At 62.4% G+C, this 19,471-nt stretch overlaps 2 protein-coding genes across 2 annotated transcripts; both read left to right on the top strand.

Annotated features, from left to right (window-relative positions):
• Positions 1 to 293: 293 nt before the first annotated feature.
• NOTUM (notum, palmitoleoyl-protein carboxylesterase) lies at positions 294 to 8,642 on the top strand. The gene is made up of 12 exons (XM_027624483.2): positions 294 to 884; positions 1,682 to 2,040; positions 3,199 to 3,251; positions 3,332 to 3,427; positions 3,836 to 3,896; positions 4,160 to 4,218; positions 4,583 to 4,685; positions 5,274 to 5,465; positions 5,577 to 5,677; positions 6,243 to 6,390; positions 7,740 to 7,787; positions 8,020 to 8,642. Exons 2-12 carry the CDS (start codon positions 1,709 to 1,711, stop codon positions 8,324 to 8,326), a joined length of 1,500 nt encoding a protein of 499 aa, XP_027480284.1. The 5' UTR covers positions 294 to 884; positions 1,682 to 1,708; the 3' UTR covers positions 8,327 to 8,642.
• Positions 8,643 to 15,680: 7,038 nt separating this feature from the next.
• Positions 15,681 to 17,985, top strand: MYADML2 (myeloid associated differentiation marker like 2). Its single transcript, XM_027626600.2, has one exon. The coding sequence runs from the start codon at positions 15,793 to 15,795 to the stop codon at positions 16,714 to 16,716; it is 924 nt and encodes a 307-aa protein (XP_027482401.1). The 5' UTR covers positions 15,681 to 15,792; the 3' UTR covers positions 16,717 to 17,985.
• The last annotated feature ends 1,486 nt before the right edge of the window (positions 17,986 to 19,471 follow it).

Genomic DNA, 19,471 nt, shown 5'->3' with positions numbered 1-19,471 from the left:
TGCTCCCCAGAGGACACAGCCTCCCCATTGCCCTGAATTAGGAGAGGGGCTCGGGAAGCCCTGCCCCAGTTCTGGACCCCTGTCCCAAAAGGCAAGGCCTGTCTTTAAAAACGGGTGTAATGGCATCCACTGGACTGTAGATGGGAGGGATTAAGGAGAAAAGGTCTGCTAAAGATGTTCATGGCACTTTGTGGGTGTGGAGGGTGAATAAATGCTTTTTTTTTCTCCCCACCCACCCGCTAGAAGCCTCCTAAGCAAACACCTGCCCCCCCCCCCCCCCGTTTTGATTTCTGAGAAAGAATCTCATTCTGTCCTCAGTGAGGTGCACCAGCAAGGTGAGCTGATGGGGCCGATGAACTAGGTTGGCTGGAGACCAAGCCGGCGACTCATCGATCCTGGCCCCCTGAACTCCCAGTGGTGGCTGGAGCAGGGAGAGATTCTTGGGGGTCCCTGGGGTGGAGCGCTCAGCCAGGGCTCGGGCAGAGAGGATCCAGGAGCCTACCCCGAGGCCCACCGACCTCGGTAAGTGGTAGCGCCCCACTGCTTCCCAGCGCCGCCCAGAATGTGTCTATCCAGGTGGCGGGATCGGGCGACTCCCCCGTGGCGCCGTGCCGGGGACGCCCGGTGCCTCCCGCAGGTCACCAAGGGCGCCGGGGCCCGCGCCACACCTGTCCGCTCCTCCTGGAGGCCCCGGCGCCGCTGCTGCCGGCCCCTCGGCGCGGGGCCCTGTGTCCGCCGTCGCTTTGATCCCGGGGGCCCCGCTGGATAAAAGTCCCGGGCGGCTCCGCGCCAGCGCCAGAGGGGGAGCGCAGCCGAGCCGGCGTCCCAGCGGGCTGGCGCAGGGCGAGCGACGCCGAGGAGCCGGGGCCGCGGGGCCGGCCGCGGTGAGCGCGGGGCTCGGGCCGGATCGGGGCGGGAGGGGGGGCGGGCCGGAGTCCGGGTCGCCCGCGGGCTTCTCTGGGTCTGGGCAGCGGGGTGAGGGGGGACCCCGGCGGCTCAGGTGAGCGCGCCCGCCCTGCGCCCCCAGCCCGTCGGGCCCGGCCCCTGCGCAGCAGGCGGAGTCCCGGCGCGGAAAAGCCCCAATCCTGCCAGCGCCGCCCCCCCGCCGCCCCCTCCAGCCTCCCGGGGGCGGGGGTGGCGGCGCCGGGCCGGCCGCGGGGAATGGAGCTGCCGGGACCGCGGGGCCGCGCTGCCCCCCACGGAGCCGGGCCGGGAGCGCCTCCGGCGGCCGCGGCGGGGTAGGCCAGGCCCCTCCGTCAGGCTTGCGGTTTGGGAAGAAAAGGCGATGCCTCCGCCAAGAAAAGAGCGAATGCGGCCCCCTCCCCCTCCGCCGAGCCGGGCGGCGGCGGCGGCGGCACATCTAACGCGCGGGCACCCGGGCCGCCGCGGCCCCCGCAAACTACGCCCAGGCTCGGCCCCCGCCGCTTATTGGCGCGGGCCGGAGCCAGCGCACCCAGACCCTGCTCTGCCCTCGCCGGCCGCGCGCGGAGCCCGAGCTGCCCAGGCCGACGGCGCCCGGCCCCCGGAGCCTCGACGCCGAGCCGCCTGCGCTTCCTCTGCCGGGCCCAGCGCGGGGAGCGGTGCGAGCGAGCAGGCGCGGCTGGCGCCCCGCGGCCCGGCGCCCCCGGCCCGGCGCCCCCGCCGCCGCCGCAGCCGCCTCAAGGCCGCCCGCTCTCCGCAGGTGGCCGCGGGCCCGAGCGGCGGGGCCATGGGCCGAGGGGTGCGCGTGCTGCTGCTGCTGGGCCTGCTGCACTGGGCCGGGGGCGGCGAAGGCAGGAAGACCTGGCGGCGCCGCGGCCAGCAGCCGCCCCCGCCGCCGCCCCCGCCTCGTGCCGAGGCCGCCCCTGCGGCGGGGCAGCCGGTGGAGAGCTTCCCGCTGGACTTCACCGCCGTGGAGGGCAACATGGACAGCTTCATGGCGCAGGTCAAAAGCCTGGCTCAGTCCCTGTACCCCTGCTCGGCCCAGCAGCTCAACGAGGACCTGCGCCTGCACCTCTTGCTCAACACGTCCGTGACCTGCAACGACGGTAGCCCCGCGGGGTAAGGCCCGCACCGCCCGCACCGCCCGCACCGCCCGCACCCGCCCGCACCGCCCGCACCCGCCCGCACCGCCCGCACCCGCCCGCACCGCCCGCACCCGCCCGCACCCGCCCGGCGTGCCCCTGCACCCGCCCGCACCGGCTCCGGCCGCCTGGCCACCAAGGCGCGAGTGCCGTCCGCCTCCGTGCCCCCTCGGACGCACGGCGTCTCTGCGCTGGTCGCCCCCGGGGGAGAGGAGCCGGCCCTGGGGAGGGCCCGGCTCGGGGACCCGCAGCGGGGGTGGGGTGTGGTGCGGCAGCGCTCGGAGGGCTGGCGTCCAGCCAGGCCGGGCACTGACCCCTCGGCCACTGGTGCCCAGCCCCTCTGCTCGCGTCCTTCGGTCTCTGGGCGGGGAGATGGCAGTCCTCGAGTGGCCCTGGCACCAGCAGGAGGAGGCGACGCAGCGGGGCGGGGAGAGTCCTGCTGTACCCCCACCCCCACCCCAGCTCCACTCCAGCCCTGTCTGCTCCCGGCTGCTGCCGGCACTGCCTGGGATCCCAGCCAGCCAGAGGGACAGGGAAGGGGCGCAGGTGGGGCAGAAGGACCTGGGGTGCGGCATTCACCCCTCTCCAGCCCCCAAGTATATGAAGGAAGGATGTAAGCGGGAGGGTTGGGGAGGGGTCAGGGGCCCCCCACACCCTCAGCTAGTCGACAGCCGGAGGACCAGACGTTAGGTCGGGGCCCGGTGACACCCGTGCCCTCCCACGGCCTCCTGGCGGGTCCCAGGGCCCCCGCGCCACGCACACTCCTCTATCGAGGGCTCTTTTCAGTCTCCAAGCACCACTGCGCGTCCCAGGAGATCCCGAGGCCGGCGAAGACCGCTCCCCCCGCCTGGCCGCTGGCGCCAAGGTTACAGCGGGTCCCGCGCGGGGCGGGCCGTGGGGATTTTCCACGGACCACACAGCCCCTCGCGGGCCTTTCCGCCCCGCGAGCGCCACCTCCCGGGACGGGCCACCGCTGGCGGGGCCGCGCGCGCTCTGCGGGACCTGGCCCCTGGCGCCCCCGTGCGGCAGGCGCGTGCGCCCGGCGACAGGTGGAATGACCCTTTCCTCCCCAGAGCTGGGTCCTGCAGCCCCGGCTGACCACCCTGTCCGCCCGTTCCTCCTTCCCCTCTTGCAGCTACTACCTGAAGGAATCCAAGGGCAGTCGGCGGTGGCTCCTTTTTCTGGAAGGTGCGTCCCAGGAGCCCAGGCGGCCAGGTGGGCGGAGGCCCCTGGGTGCTTGGGCGCTGACAGTGTGGCTGTGCCCGCAGGTGGCTGGTACTGCTTCAACCGGGAGAACTGCGACTCCCGCTATGACACCATGCGGCGCCTCATGAGCTCCAGAGACTGGCCGCGCACCCGCACAGGTCAGCAAGTCGCAAGCCTCGGATGGCCGGGGCTGCCTGCCGACTGCCGGTTGGGCAGGGCAAGCTGGGCTCCCACTTCCAATTTCTGGAAGAACTCCTGTCCTCCTCGCTTTCTAGAGCCCTGAGGAGGCCCCCACCCCGCCCGCCCCCCAGTTCTCTAGCCCTCCTAAGGTCGGGGGCTCCCCACCTAGCATCCCTCGTTCTTGTTCCACAGGTAACCTCCGGGGGGGGGCTTACCATGGCTGCTCTGTCCCCCACTCATCCCTAGGCCAAAGCAGCCGGTGGAGGGTGGGAGAGGGCCAGGGTCCCATCCACTTGCGTTGTGGCCAAGTAGGATGGCCCACACCCCACGCCTTCCTGTAGTCCCTGTTGCCGCACAGAAAGACCACGCCTCTGCCCCCCCCGCAGGTACAGGGATCCTGTCTTCCCAGCCGGAGGAAAACCCCCACTGGTGGAATGCCAACATGGTGTAAGAGGGAGCAGAGCGATGCTTCCTGGGGGGGTCCTTTCTTTCCTGGGGAGTCCCGTGGGGGGTGGTCCTCCTTGGGGAGGGCCCTTATGGCGGCGGGGAGTCCTTCCTGGGCGGCCCTGTCCTTGGGAGGGTCTTGTCCTCAGAGAGGTCCTTCCTAGGGGGTCCTGTTCTCAGGATCTTTCCTGGGGAGGGGGTCCTTCCTGAGGGCCTTGGGCAGCGGAGGAGTACGGCGGCAGGCTCACCCTGTCCTTGTGTCACAGCTTCATCCCCTACTGCTCCAGCGATGTCTGGAGTGGGGCTTCATCCAAGTCTGAGAAGAGTGAGTCCCTTGCCTTCCTCTCTCTTCCCTGGCCCCGAAAGACGAGGCCGGGAGGCCGGTCTCGTAACTCCGTCTAATCCCCTGACAGTGTGTCCCAGGGTGCCTGCCCCAAGCACCCGCTGCCGGGTGTCCACGGCTGGCTTGGTGCCTGCAGGGGTCCGCACTCCTGGTTGTTCCCTGGGGAGGGGCCCCCAGCACAGCCTCGGCACCTGTCCACCCCCCTCCAGTTCACCGCAGCCCTGGCCCCGTCCCCTGGAAGGGCCTCCAGGCCCCTGCTAGAACGCCTGCTCCTTCCAGCCTGGAGGCAGGAGGCCTTGCTCTCTGCCCAGGCCCCCACTTGAAGCCGCTCTCCTCCCCCATGCAGACGAGTATGCCTTCATGGGTGCCCTCATCATCCAGGAGGTGGTCCGAGAGCTCCTGGGCAAGGGACTGAGCGGGGCCAAGGTGCTGCTGCTGGCCGGGAGCAGGTGAGCCAGGCAGGGCGGGGCGTGAGTGCGCAGGGGCTGTGGCAGGAGTGGGGATGGGAACGCAAGGAGGGGCAGAGCCTGGGACTCTCGGGGGCTCCGGCCTCACCAAGCCTGGGCAGGCGGCGGCAGCGGGAGGGCGGCTGGATGCCTGGGAAGCCTTGGACCACAGTGACCTAGGTAGTCGGTGAGGGGTCGGTGGTGGACCAGGGCACCTTCTCCAGGGGCCGGGGTCCCTGTAAGTGGGATCACACCTGGTTGCGGGCGCGCAGGGGGCCCAGAGGACATCTATAGACGAGATGGTGGGGCCTGAGGCCGCATATGTCGTCTTCGTTTGCAGATAAGGAAACTGAGTCAGAGAGTGAGACAGAAGGGAAAGAGGAGTGGGAGGAAGTGGGGTGGCCTGCCGCTTAGCTCGTTGCCTCGGGGTCAGTGCCTCTGAGACCCCACACAGCCTGTGGGCCTCACACATGACACGGAGCCCGTTGGCAGTTCAGAATGCATCAGGATCCCTGCCTGTCCGGGGTGCTGGGCTGGGGGCAGGGCGGGTTCTGGGGCCGCACCTGGCCTCACGTGCTGCCTTCTCCGCAGCGCGGGGGGCACAGGGGTGCTGCTGAACGTGGACCGCGTGGCCGAGCAGCTGGAGGAGCTGGGTTACCCAGCCATCCAGGTGCGGGGCCTGGCGGATTCGGGCTGGTTCCTGGACAACAAGCAGTACCGGCGCACAGACTGCGTCGACACGGTCACCTGCGCGCCCACGGAGGCCATCCGCCGCGGCATCAGGTGCCGGATGCTGGGATGCTGGCTGGGCCCACCGGCTCCCGTGCAGCGCGCCTGGGGGCGGGGGCGGGGCGGGGGGGGCTGGGGGCCGCCTGACCCATGGCATGTACCCAGGTACTGGAACGGGGTGGTCCCGGAGCGCTGTCGGCACCAGTTCAAGGATGGAGAGGAGTGGAACTGCTTCTTTGGCTACAAAGTCTACCCGACACTGCGCTGTGAGGGGCCAGCCGTGGAGGGGCCCACGGGCCAGGGCGGGGGGTGGGGGGCAGGGAGTGTCGGTCTAGGCTTCCTCCAGCCTGGAGTCTAGAAGTCGGTCTGCAGACCCCTGCCCGCCTACATGGGAGTGGGGTACCTGAGTCATCCGGGTCTGCCTGGGACCTTCCTGGTCTCAGCGTTGAAAGTCCACTTGGTCCCAGACAAACCAGGACAGTTGGTCACCCCGTCCACATTCACAGTGAGGAATGTGCTTGGCAGCCGAGTGCCAGCGCTGCCCTTGATGGGGCCTTGGCTGACCCTCCTCCTCTCCACCCTCAAAGGGACAGCATCACCAAGCTTTGGTCAAAGCGGAGTCCCTGGGAGCCAGGCTGGGGGAGGGGTGGGGGTGGGTGCCAAGGGTCTTCCTCAAACAAGGGTGCTGCAGGGGGCTGGTGACCAGCACTCTGGGGGGGAGCCCAGCCGGTCTGTGAGCCTACCGTGGCACTGGCTGGGACCTCAGAGGCCCTCAGCCCGGACTGGGGGGCCGAGTGCCGAGGCAAGGCCCAGCTGAGCTCTGCCCCCCAGGCCCAGTGTTTGTGGTGCAGTGGTTGTTCGACGAGGCCCAGCTGACTGTGGACAACGTGCACCTCACGGGGCAGCCTGTGCAGGAGGGCCAGTGGCTGTACATCCAGAACCTGGGCCGCGAGCTGCGGGACACGCTCAAGGATGTGCCGTGAGTGAACTGAGGGCCGCCGTCTCAGCCCTCCAGATGTGCAGCAAACCCTCGGGGTTATGGGAGGGATGGAGCGGCTGGGTGATAGACATTGGGGAGGGTATGTGCTGTGGTGAGCACTGTGAATTGCGCAAGACTGTTGAATCACAGACCTGTACCTCTGAAACAAATAATGCAATATATGCTAAGAAAAAGAAAAAGAAGAAGATAGCAGGAGGGGAAGAATGAAGGGGGGGAAATCGGAGGGGGAGACCAACCATGAGAGACTGTGGACTCTGAGAAACAAACCGAGGGTTCTAGAGGGGAGGGGGTGGGGGGATGGGTTAGCCTGGTGACGGGTATTAAGGAGGGCATGTTGTGCATGGAGCACTGGGTGTTATGCACAAACAATGAATCATGGAACAGTACATCAAGAACTAATGATGTAATGTATGGTGATTAACATAATAAAAAAATGAAAAAAAAAACCCTCGGGCTTAAAGACAGGGGTCTCACAGACGGCAGAACCGGAAGCAGCCGTCCAGCAGTCCAGACAAGGGGTGTTAGCCAGTGCTAGAAAGAAGGGAGCTTTCAGACCACGGAAAGACGTGGAGGAAACGTAGATGCATGTTACTGGGAGCAAGGAGCCAATCTGGAAAAGGCTACATGGCCTATGATTCCAACCCCGTGACATTCAGGGGAAACGGCAGAGCGGTGAGGCAGTAAGAAGATCAGTTGGTACCAAGGATAGAACTGGAAACGGGAAAGGATGAACGGAGCACAGAGGAATTTCAGGACAGTGAAACTGCTCTGCCTGAGACAAGAGGGTGGACAAGCGTCATCATACATTTGTGCAAATCCGTAGAACACACAGCAGTGAGAGCGAGCCCTAACGTACGCCCCGGGCTCTGGGTGATGATCCTGGGTCCGTGCGGGCTCCTCAGTGTGACAGACACACCATCTGGTGGGACGCTGATTGCAGGGAAGGCTGTGCGAGTTGGGGCGGGCGCGCACGGGAAATCACTGTACTGCCCACACCATTTTGATATGAACCTAAAACTGCTCTAGAAATAAAGCCTATCACACACAAAAAAAGCCAACTCCTCACATGTCCGGGTTAGCCTCCTACCGCGGCCCAGCCGGAAGGGATGCACTCGGAGCGGGGTTTGGAGGCGGGGAGAGACGTGGGTTAGTCGGGAGCATGTGGGCAGGCGGGGAGAGGCCTGGTCCTGAGGAGCAGCTCGCCAGGCACTGCTGCACGAGGGAGGCGGGAGCCGAGGAGAGAACAGGTCCCCAGGGGAGTGGGCACCGGGGTGGGGCAGGGAAGGGGCCCAGGTGGTCGCTATAAGCCGCTGTCTCCTCCCCAACAGGGCCAGTTTCGCCCCCGCCTGCCTCTCTCACGAGATCATCATCCGAAGGTCAGTGTCCGCAGCTCCTGGAGAGATGGTGTCCCCGGCTCTCGCTCTGAACCCCCAGCCCCGCCCCCACCCACTGGCCACCTGCCTTCCCTGGCTCTGTGGAAGGGCTTCCTAGGGCTGTCAGTGCCACGTCCACAACCAGCTGTGTGGCCAGAATTCAGACCCAGCCCATCTCCCGTGGTAGCCTGCTTTGGCCACACCGAGTGACCCCCGCCTGGATTTCTGTCTGTAGCCACTGGACAGACGTCCAGGTGAAGGGGACCTCGCTGCCCCGGGCGCTGCACTGCTGGGACAGAAGCCTGCATGACAGCCACAAGGCCAGCAAAGCCCCCCTGAAGGGCTGCCCCGTCCACCTGGTGGACAGCTGCCCTTGGCCTCACTGCAACCCCTCCTGCCCCACCATCCGGGACCAGTTCACGGGGCAGGAGATGAACGTGGCCCAGTTCCTCATGCACATGGGCTTTGATGTGCAGACCGTGGCACAGCAGCAGGGCCTGGAGCCCAGTAAACTGCTGGGCATGCTCAGCAGTGGGAGCTAGGGCTCCCAGCCCCGGGGGCTGGCCCTGGGGGCCGGCCACCTCCCCGGGCTCCCCTGCCCCTCCTAGGGCACACAGAGCCCCGGCTGTGTCCCCACAGCTGCCTTCACTGCCCCTCTACCACTGCCTTCAGGAGGCCCAGCCAGAGCCGGGAGTCCTGGGTCCTGCCGGGAGCCCCAGCCCCCTCCTGCCTGCGCCGGGGAGCCCCCCGTGCGGGGTTCCGGCCCACCGGCCCACCAGCCCAGGGGGCCCCCCGGGCCAGCCCCAGCCTCAGACTCTCCTGGCCTTTTGTATTATTTTATAAAGTGACTTTTTTTATTACTTTAATTTTTTTAAAAAGGAAAATAAGAAATATATGATTAATGATATTGTTTTGTAACATATATTTTTTAAATAATGAAAAAAAAAAAGACAACAAAAGAGCCTCACCCTGCAGGCGTCTTTATTTGAATGGGTCGCTTGCCCACTGCACAGCCCCTGAGCCCACCCCCAGGGCATCAGGGATCCTGGGGGGCAACCACTGGACACACAGGTCCTGTTCAGGGCCCCACGCCTACCTGTGTCCCGTTCCAGACCCTTCCATTCACACACTCAGCAAGCACGGGGCGTGGGCACGGCACAGGCCCTAACACAGTGGGCACATCCGACTCTTCTCCGTCTGGGGACACGGCGCACGCTGAGCCGCTAACCGTGCTTTGGACCCCTGCACTGCCAGCGCTGCGTCGCCCTGGAGACCTCAGTGCGGCCTTTTGTCACCCCAGGGAAACACTCCTTCGCCAGAGAACATGTTCTTAAAAAGTTTGCATCGCATCTGTTCTCACGAGTTCCCCCAGGCACACGCGAAGATACAGATTCGGGGAGGAAACCTCCCCCGGCCCAGTCCCCACTCTGCTTCCCAGAGCGCAAGTGTTCCTGTTGCTGCGGGTGGTCCCAGGGGGGCCGGCATCCCAGCACACGTGCACCCACACCAGGCGCCTGGGTCAAAGCCCCAGGGGTGGGACTGCTCCGCCCTTTGGGCTTCCTGAGCACTCCCTGCTTCGGGCACCTGAGCGTGGCCCCAAGCGGCCCTCGAGCGGGTTTTATTAAAGCCCCTGGAGAGGCCATGTGACAGAGGCAGGGTCCTTGCCAGCTCGGCCTGGGCTCCACACCCAGCCTCCTGCCGCAGATGGCAGGAGTTGGCAGACCCGTCCCCAGAATGGGGAGAATCTCAGAGACCCCACACCCTCACTCCCTGCAAGGCCAGGGGCCATGCCCGGGGCGTCTGACCAGCTCTGCCCACACCTCGGGGCCACCGTGGGCCTGAGAGGGACCCAAGCAGAACCCCAGGGTGCTGGGGTCGTCTGCTGAGGGGTTCCGGGGCCGCCTCCCGCCCCACCTTCGACCCACTGGTCACCCATGTTGGCTTCCCCAGGTGGCCCTGAGTGGCCCACCTGTGGTCCCCTCCATGGGCCACTGCTCCATGGTCCCCTGTGGGAACCCGTGCAGTCCCAGTGGCCAAGGGCAACAGTGAGGTCGGGATGGGGCGGCCAAAGGCTGGAGATGAAAGAAGGTGTATCCAGGAGTGACCGACTGCTGGCTTTGGGGTGCAGCCCCTTCCTGGGCCCCCAGACAGCCATGGATGGTGCGCTCCCAGTGGGAAAGGAGCCAAGGAGCGCCCCAAAGGGGAGACTTCACAGGGAGGGGCCTGCCACGGTCGAGCTGGGCGGGGGACTCAGGCCTTGCTGCCCTTTAACCAGCTCTGTGCAGAGAAGGGCGGTGGGTGGCGACAGCGCGGGCAGGCAGACGTCTCGCTCCACCTGAGGCGGCCCGGAAGGGGTCAGCGGGCAGCTTTGTGTGTCTCAGATGCGCCGGGCCCACTGAGCACCATACCGGTGGCTTAGGCCTGGTGGGACTCCTTCCACCAAAGGAATAAACCCTTTCTCCATGTGTTCCCGACAAAATAAGAGAGAGGCAAGTGGTCAGTCCTCGCCACACTTTACTGCCAGGCTGGTGACAAAGTAAGCCCCGGGCACACTAGGTCATGGCTGCCATGAAACCTGCAGTACTCGGCATGGCTGCCCATGTGACATGGGCACACTTAGGCCACAGCTTCTCCGGAAACATTGCTACTTTACGTTTCCCTTATGTGATTCCTGCAGGAGCAAAAATGCTCAGCATATGCTTTAAAAAGGGGGGGGCTGGGGCGCCTGGGGGGCTGAGTCGTTGGGCGTCTGCCTTCAGCTCAGGTCATGATCCCAGGGTCCCGGGATCGAGCCCCGCACGGGGCTCCCTGCTCGGCAGGAGGCCTGCTTCTCCCTCTCCCACTCCCCCTGCTTGTGTTCCCTCTCTCACTATGACTCTGTCAAATAAATAAATAAAATCTTTAAAATAAACAAACAAATAAATAAAATATATATTTTTTTAAAGTGGGGGGGCACCTGGGTGGCTCAGTCGGTGAAGCGTCTGACTCTTGGTTTTGGCTCAGGTCATCTCAGGGTCCTGAGTTCAAGCCCCATCGGGCTCCACGCTGGGCATGGATCCTGCTTAGGATTCTCTCTCTCCATCTGCCTCTGCCCTTCCCACTGCCACCTCCACCCCCTGCTTGCAAGCATGCGTGCACTCCCCCCACCAAAGAAAAAAATTCTGCTAAAAAAAAAAGCCAGAAGATGCAGCTGCCTGGGCAAGATGCTCACACGGCTGCCCTCCCCTCCCCCTGTCGTCAGAGCGGCTGTGACCTCCGGGCCCCGCAGGCGGTCCTGCGCCATCAACCCTCAGGCCCTGAAGTCTGACTACCAAGCCTCTGTGTCCCCTGAGCACACAGAGCAGCTACACCTGCCTTTCTGTCCCATGGACACCTGCTTAATGTCATCATCGAGCTCCCAGCCAAGTTGTTCCTGCTTTATGGGGGCTTTCCCTGACTCCCCCAAAAAGGCTAAATTCACTTGAAATTTTGTTGCTATTTCCACACTGTGAGCAGCTAGAATCTCTGTGTTTTTCTATGGTGACAAGTTAGTGAAGGCTTGAGAACAGACGTCGTCACCAGCCTTGCGCCACGCACGTGGGGAGTCGGAGTCTGGAATCTGGAGCATGTCCCGTGTCAGGCCCCCAGGGGTCCTCACCACTGTCCCAGCCACGAAGCAGATCCCAGGGTAGGGTGGCCAACAGACCGTGGGGAGGACCCCAAGGCTGCCCATGGGTGCTGTGGGCAGGCAAGCCCTACTGGCAAAGCACAGGACATAGACTTTGCTGTGATCTGCTCTCCAACTCTGAAGGTCCCTTACAGACAGGAAGTGGGTAAGAACTGAGAAAGGGGAAACAGACAGGACTCAAGCACTAGGGCCACAGCGGAGCCGACCCCTCTGCCTCTGCCCTGCTTCATCACAGAGAACTCAGGGCTTGGCTCCACCCCCCTGGGGGGCTGGGGAAAGCTGGGGGTCCAGTGGCCAGCAGGGGCTTCGCCCAGACTTAGGCAGCAGCCCCTTAGGGATGAGGAGAAGCAAAGCCCAGGGCAGACACTGAGGACCTGAGTCTGGGCATGGCCCCCATACCATGGGGACCCCCTCCCCCGGGGGTGGCCACGGGTCTCAGTTTCCCCACGGAGAGCAGGATGATAAAGACGGGTGTGCATACCTGGCATCTGAGACCCAGCTCCCTCATGAAGGTCTCCCGCTCAGCACCCGCCTGCTGACCCCACCCCTTGCACATCATCTGCTGCCCTGTCCAGACCCCCGGGGATGCTGCCGTACTTGGGCTCCGCGGTCACTGTCAGGTCAGCTTGCCGGCCAGGCTACCTGGGACACTCTTGTTGCTGTCATGCCGGTCCCTCCCCAGCATTTCCCCGCTCCACGTTTACCTGATTTCCAGGTATCTCCACGCTGGCAGTTGGAGGCCCCCACCATGTCTCCTCAGGAAGGGAGGACCCCCTCACTCACCACCCCTGCTCCAGCGTCCTGGGAGGCTGCCTTCTGCCTGCATATTTGGGCTGGCCATCCCCGGGCACCCAGGGACACCCCCCAGCGCTGGCAATGCTGAGCCCGGTCTTCCCGAAATGCCCAAGGTTTCAGGTGCTCCAGGCTGGACCCCTCGGGTGAGGGCGGGGAGGGTGGTGCCCCAGCAACCGTTACTGTGGTTGAGAAACACGGCTGGGTTCACTGTTAGGGTTTGCTGAGTTATGAACTTTGGCTGAAGCGTGGCACGTGTCTGCATGAGATAAATGAAACTGCTCCGATCGAGAGGGTTTCCTTCCAGCTCCCTGTGGTCTCAAGGCAGTGGCAGCTGAAACCATCCTCCCTGCACCCCCCCCCCGACGCCGGAGGCCCATGTCCCCCTCGCTCCCTTGCCCAGGGTCAGGAGCTCATGGAGGACACTTGGAGGAATGAAGCGGACAATCCTTCCCAAGGGCACACACGTTGCTGACCAGGGACGGAGCCTTCCTCCTGAGGGTGAGTGAGCTGGCCTGGCTCCCCAGTGAGCAGGATGAGGGCATTCCATGGAAGGGCTGCCTTGCGAGGCCTTCCTACCCACCCTGTAGCGTCCAGACACTATCTCAGAGGATTAAAGACGTGAGAACCAACGAGAATCCCTTATTTTACGATTATATTAACTGTTCCGGAGGATTCATAAACAGGCACGTCAGGTCACATGACCACCACAGTTCCACTGTTAGAGGGGGTTGTGTGTGTGTTCGCCGAGAACACTGTCCACGAGAGGCCCCCACGGCTGCTGAGACCCCGGGAGGGCGGCAGAAAATGGAGATGTGGACGCGTGAAGTGGGGACACCACTCCACGCAGACGGCCCAGCTCCCATGCTCTGGACCCTCCCTGTCACGATTCTCCCGACAGATACCCTGGTTTTCCTGCCAAGAGCATTTAGCAGAATCTAACCGCGGGGGGCGCCTGGGTGGCTCAGTTGGTTAAGCAACTGCCTTCGGCTCAGGTCATGATCCCGGAGTCCTGGGATCGAGTCCCACATCGGGCTCCCGGCTCGGTGGGGAGCCTGCTTCTCCCTCTGACCCTCTTCCCTCTCCTGCTGTTTCCCCCCCCTCTCAAATAAATAAATAAACAAATAAAATCTTAAAAAAAAAAAGAATCTAACCGTGGGGAAACAGGCAGACAGACAATACACACTGAAAGACAGCCTATGAAGACACTGGCCTGAAGTCTTCAAAAAGACAGTGTGTATGGGGGGGTTGAGACTATTCTGGAATAAAGGAAACTGAGAGACATGACAGACCGATGCAATGCATACTCCCAATCAGATTCTGATGCAAACGTTTTAAAAGGCATAGAGCGCAGGGCCTCTGGGTAGTTCAGTTGGTTGAGTGTCTGACACTTGATCTCAACTCAGGTCTTGATCTCAGGGTCCTGAGTTCAGGCCCCGCACTTGGCTCCATGCTGGGCGTGGAGCCTACTTAAAAATAATAATAATAAAATTAATTAATTAAATTAATAAAAGTTACAAAGTATATTTTGGGGATAGATTGAGAAAATTGAGTAAGGACCATGTATCAAGTGATCATTCTTTAATTTCCCAATTGTGGGGGCACCTGGGTGGCTCAGTTGGTCTGCCTTTGGCTCAAGTCATGATCTCAAAGTCCTGGGAGAGAGCTGCCCCCCCACCTAGTTGGACACCTTGCTCAGCGGGGAGCCTGCTTCTCCCTCTCCCTCTGCTGCTCCCCCTGCTTGTGCTCTCTCTCTCACTCTCTCTGTGTCAAATAAATAAATAAATAAATAAATAATAGAGGCGCCTGGGTGGCTCAGTCGTTAGGTGTCTGCCTTCGGCTCAGGTCATGGTCCCAGGGTCCTGGGATCGAGCCCCGCATCGGGCTCCCTGCTCTGCGGGAAGCCCGCTTCTCCCTCTCCCACTCCCCCTGCTTGTGTTCCCTCTCTCACTGTCTCTCTCTCTCTGTCAAGTGAATAAATAAAATCTTAAAATAAATAAATAAATAAAATCTTTTAAAGAAATTTCCCAACTGTGGGAGAATGGCTTTGTTCTTAAGAGGTGTCTATAGAAGGATCTAGTGGCAAATCATCATATCTGCAGAATTAACTAGTATTTTTTTAACGATTTTATTTATTTATTTACAGAGGGAGACACAGCGAGAGAGGGAACACAGGCAGGGGGAGTGGGAGAGGGAGCAGCAGGCTTCCCACGGAGCAGGGAGCCCGATGCGGGACTCGATCCCAGGACCCTGGGATCGTGACCTGAGCCGAAGGCAGATGCTTAACCGACTGAGCCCCCCAGGTGTCCCCAGAATTAATTAGCATTATTAATTATTAATTGTGTGGGGGAGAGAGAACACAAATAGGGCAAAATATTAATAATTCTTGAATCTACAGTTAATTCTCGACACCTCGGCGGCTCGGCTGGCGAAGCTTCTGCCTTCGGCTCAGGTCACGATCCCGGGGCCCTGGGGTTGAGGCCCGTGTCGGGCTCCCTGCAGGGAGCCTGCTTGTGCGCACTCTCACTCTCTCTCTGACAAATAAATAAATAAAATCTTTAAAAACAATAATAATTTTTGAATCTAGGCGAAAGATATCTGAGTGTTCACTGTATTATCTTGCAACTCTTCCGTAACTTTGAAATTTTTCTAAATGAAAAGTCAAGAGAAATATGCATAAGGCTGTATATTGTACACAGGATGGTCCCAGTGGCTGAGCTGGGCAACAGAAACACAGGGGATTTTTCTTTGTCTTTTCCTGTATTGACAGAACCTTCACATGGACAACCTTTACAGTCAGAAAATTGTTCTTCATTTTCAAAATCATTTCATATACTGTTAATACTTCAGCCTGAAGAGGGGAGACCTGAATTTTTTCTAGGCGTTATTATAAGTTGAGGAAAGACAAGCGAAGAATTCCATAACGAACCCCCAAATAATAACTAAAGCTCTGTGCCCCGGGGTCAGTCCCAACACCTCCAGGAGATCAGGCTGAGCGAGAGCCCCAGGGACTTGGACGGCAGGGTCCTGAAACCATCCCAGCCCCCACTGCTCCCCCCGGCCTCCCGGACATCGTCCTCCCTCCTCACAGGGGTGACCCTGGAGGCTTCCGAGCCCACCTTCCCTGTCTGCTGCTCTCCCTCCCCGTCCCCTGCAGGCCGTGGAGCCAACTGACCGACAGAGGCAGGTGCTTCGGAGGTGGGCCGGTGCCAGCAGCCAAGGGGTTAATGGTCCTGGCAGGGGCTTCGCGGCGGGACGCGGAGGGGGGCGTCAGATGACCCTGGGGGTTGGGGACAGACACACCCTGCTGCTATTCCGGGGCTCAAATCGTGACCACCTATTTATAGTGCGGGGGGGCGGGGTGCTCGGCCCGCCCCACTCAGGCGGCGGAGAGGCCGCCCTCTGCTGCAATGTCAGGCGGCGTCCTCATCACCGCCACTGCAGGCTGCCGGCACCTGTCTCCGCGGGCACAGTGGAAAGCCGGGCCGCGGCCAGGCCAGGACGCCAGGGCCACCGGGCAGCCAGCGAGGGGAGGACCAGGCCGGCCAGATGGGCAGCACCATGGAGCCCCCCGGGGGTGGGTACCTGCACTTGGGCGCTGTGACGTCCCCCGTGGGCACGGCCCGAGTACTGCAGCTGGCCTTTGGCTGCACCACCTTCAGCTTGGTGGCCCACCGGGGCGGCTTCGCGGGCGTCCAGGGCACCTTCTGCATGGCTGCGTGGGGCTTCTGCTTCGCCCTCTCTGGCCTCGTGGTGGCCTGTGAGTTCACCCGGCTGCACAGCTGCCTGCACCTGTCCTGGGGCAACTTCACCGCAGCCTTCGCCATGCTGGCCACACTGCTGTCCGCCACGGCCGCGGTCATCTACCCCCTGTACTTCACCCGGCTGGAGTGCCCCCCCGAGCCCGCGGGCTGCGCAGCCAGGGACTTCCGCCTGGCCGCCAGCGTCTTTGCGGGGCTCCTCTTCCTGGCCTACGCTGCGGAGGTAGCCCTGACACGGGCCCGGCCGGGCCAGGTGGCTAGCTACATGGCCACGGTCTCGGGGCTCCTCAAGATCGTCCAGGCCTTCGTGGCCTGCATCATCTTCGGGGCGCTCGTCCACGACAGCCATTACGGGCGCTACGTGGCCACCCAGTGGTGCGTGGCCGTCTACAGCCTGTGCTTCCTGGCCACGGTGGCCGTGGTGGCCCTGAGCGTGACAGGCCGCACAGGGGGCCTGGGCTGCCCCTTCGACCGTGTGGTGGTGGTGTACACCTTCCTGGCCGTGCTCCTGTACCTCAGCGCAGCTGTGATCTGGCCCGTCTTCTGTTTCGACCCCAAGTACGGTGAGCCTGGGCGGCCCCCCGACTGCCCCCGAGGCAGCTGCTCCTGGGACAGCCAGCTGGTGGTGGCCACCTTCACCTACGTCAACCTGCTCCTCTACATCGCTGACCTCGCCTACTCCCAGAGGATCCGCTTCGTGCCCACCTTGTAGCTGCCTGCCCACCAGGGCTCTCCAGGGGCCGCAGGCACCGTGAGGGCCACCAGGGTGAACCCAGATGCCCAGGGAGCAAGCCCGAGGGAGGCAACCACCAGAGCCACTCCTGGATTTCTGGCCAGGCTGGGGGCGGGGGGAGGGGAGACAGAGGGGCAGAAGGCCCTGAGCAGGACACAGGCAAGCACCCTCCTCCCCCAGGCAGCTCCCAGCCCTTCTCTCTGTCTCTTGGTCTATCTCTCTGTGTATCTCTTATCTCTGTCTGTATCTCTCTCTCTCTCTCTCTCTTGCTCCATTTCCTGGCCCTCCCTGGCTCAGTGCTACCCACTGCAACATGAGAAACCTTTGAAGCAGATGCTGTTGTGACCCACTTTATAGATAAGGACATCGAGGCTAGGGTTTGGAGGCAGCCCCGTGTGCCCACCAGTGTCTGGAGACCACATTCAGGCCGTGACCTAAGTAGAGTTGAAAAGGGGACAGCTCCTGGGGGTGTGGGAAGGACAGCGCTCTCAGCAGGGCACTGCTGGGGGGCTCTGTACCAGCTCAAGGAGAAGGAGCCTGGCATGGGGACCCCTCCCTGCCCACCTTGGAGTGGCTGTAAGAAGAACAGGAATCATGGTGTGGTCACACACTGCAGCTTCAGCAGGCTGGAGACAGTGCCAGGGGCCTGCAGGGGCCCACAGGGGGTTGGCAGGACCACAGTGAGCGCAGAATGCCGAGGGGAAGCTGGGTTCCCGCCCGGGGAGGGAGTGCCCACCAGGCACCCACCATCAGCCCCCGTGCAGCAGCTTCTGCAGTGCCTACTGTGGGCCCCAGACAGGCGAGTCTGGGGCAGCCCTGACCCAGGGGGAGAGCTCAGCCTGGGGCAGCCACTGGGTCACAGAGCCTGGGCGCTGGGCACCTCCCTAGTGCTCACAGGCCCACGACCTCCGCTCAAGTATCCTTTCACCTGGCCGCTGGGCACCAGAGCCCACCGGGGCTGCCCCCCGCTGCACTCCAGCCAGCTTCCCCTGCTCAGGAGCCCGGACTGGGCCGCCCCAGATCAAGCTGCTGGCTGCCCCTGAGTACAGCAGCCCTGTGGCCCGTCCTGGGGCCTTGAGCAGGAAATAAAGGCCAATGTTGACACGCATCCTGGCTCTGGTGAGCAGTCTCTGCCCAGGGGGCGATGGCCAGGGGCACCTCCTGGGCCATCCCCCCAGTGTGACCCAGTGTGAGCACGGAGACTGGCCGAGACTGGGCCCGACTGAGGGAGGAGGTGCCCCCTGCGCTGAGGGGCAGCCTCCTGAGGAAGAAACGGGCATTGTCCTCTCCCTCTGTGGGCAATGGGGGTGGGGAGGTGAGGGCGATGCCGAGCTGGTCTCCCCCCTTCCAGTGATGTTCACCAGCACCCCACACTCCTGCAGGGGCTTGCCGGGAGGGGCATAGCCATGGGTTCCATGGGCTCCCTTGTGCTGGCACCATGCAGAGCACGAGGGGGGCGACTCGCCTGCCTGGTAGGGACGGTGCACTGACAGGGGTCCTTTATCTGGAGGGGGGCAGGTGTTATTGGCTCAACAGTCGATCCCCAAAGGGACCAGGAGCCGGTGTGTCCTGAGGTGTCCTGACGGCCCTCACTGGTCGGGGGAGCGTGGAGGCCAGGGGGTCCATCTCCAGGTGACAGATGAGCATACGCACCGTGTCCTTCCTAACTCACAGGGAGGCCTGCACGCCGACCAGTCTTCCTCCTTTTCTAGCCAAACTTCTGAAATGGTCAGCAGCTCCCCAGTCTCCTCGTTGCCCAGTGGCCTTGTGCCCCCAGTGCTCCACCTACCCTAAATGTTAAAGGGCCTGTGGGGGAGACAAAGGAGGAGGGGACCCAGGGCTCAAGATAAACATGGCAGAAGTCCTCCAGGAGGCTTGCCTTAGGTTGTTCCTGCCCACAGTCACTCCCTGAGTGGGAGGATCTTTTCTTTTTGGAGGAGGGAGTTATTTGTCCTTATCACTGAAAAACAGTACTTTTTAAAGGAAGGGGTTCTGTCTTTTGATTATGTCCAATCAGGCAATACTCAGGGGGGCTGTTGGATTTATGCCTATGCATTTGAGTTTGGACCACTCCCCAGACAGTCCACTTCGGACAAGTAGGGTGGGGTCAGGGGGCAGATGTTGGTGGGCTGGAGTCTCAGGGAGCACTTGGGTCGTGAGGTTTGATGGGCATGGATCCTGGGGGTGCCAACTGGAGAAGGGCCTCTTGCTATGGCCCCTCCCTCAGAAGGTAAGGACTAAATGTTCAGATGCACCCATGTGGTGGATGCCAGGAAATCCACCTTGCATGCACCATCACTACCCACTGCTCTGTTGGTGTTGGTGGCCACCACTGTGTCCACAAGAGCTCACAGCCCTGCTTCTGGGGCACAAACATCAGGGTAATGCTGGATCATGTTTGAGGACAGCTTGTTACCATTTAAGATACAGAACTGAAAACATAAAGCGGGTCACCCCTTCCCCTGGGGCTGGGCGGGGATGGTGGTGGTGGTTGGATTGCCAATGACTATTACTTCTCACTTTGCCCTTAACCCTTCTGCTGACCGGGACCCTGGACTGTCCTAAAACCCAAATAAACTCAACTCACTTGAGCCCTGAGCACATCCTCAGGGAAAAAACGACTTGTTCTCCAAATGCAGGGGCAAAAATTTCCATGGACACTGCAGACAAGATGTCAGGAGACATGGGGGTGCTCCACAGGAGCTGGGGGCACTATGGGATCTGTTGACTGGTT

This window comes from Zalophus californianus, chromosome 16 (assembly GCF_009762305.2).
Source record: "Zalophus californianus isolate mZalCal1 chromosome 16, mZalCal1.pri.v2, whole genome shotgun sequence".
In the NCBI taxonomy this organism is placed as follows: Eukaryota; Metazoa; Chordata; class Mammalia; order Carnivora; family Otariidae; genus Zalophus; species Zalophus californianus.
The sequence above is the reverse complement of the archived record's forward strand: the minus strand, read 5'-3'. Positions and strand labels throughout refer to the sequence as shown.

Bases quoted from the DNA above. Each gene is read 5' to 3' on its own strand.
- NOTUM (XM_027624483.2), top strand. From the start codon at position 1,709: ATGGGCCGAGGGGTGCGCGTGCTGCTGCTGCTGGGCCTGCTGCACTGG. The intron at 3,428-3,835 runs GTCAGCAAGTCG...CCCCCCCCGCAG, and splicing joins CTGGCCGCGCACCCGCACAG to GTACAGGGATCCTGTCTTCC. The intron at 5,678-6,242 runs GTGAGGGGCCAG...TCTGCCCCCCAG, and splicing joins AGTCTACCCGACACTGCGCT to GCCCAGTGTTTGTGGTGCAG.
- MYADML2 (XM_027626600.2), top strand. From the start codon at position 15,793: ATGGGCAGCACCATGGAGCCCCCCGGGGGTGGGTACCTGCACTTGGGC.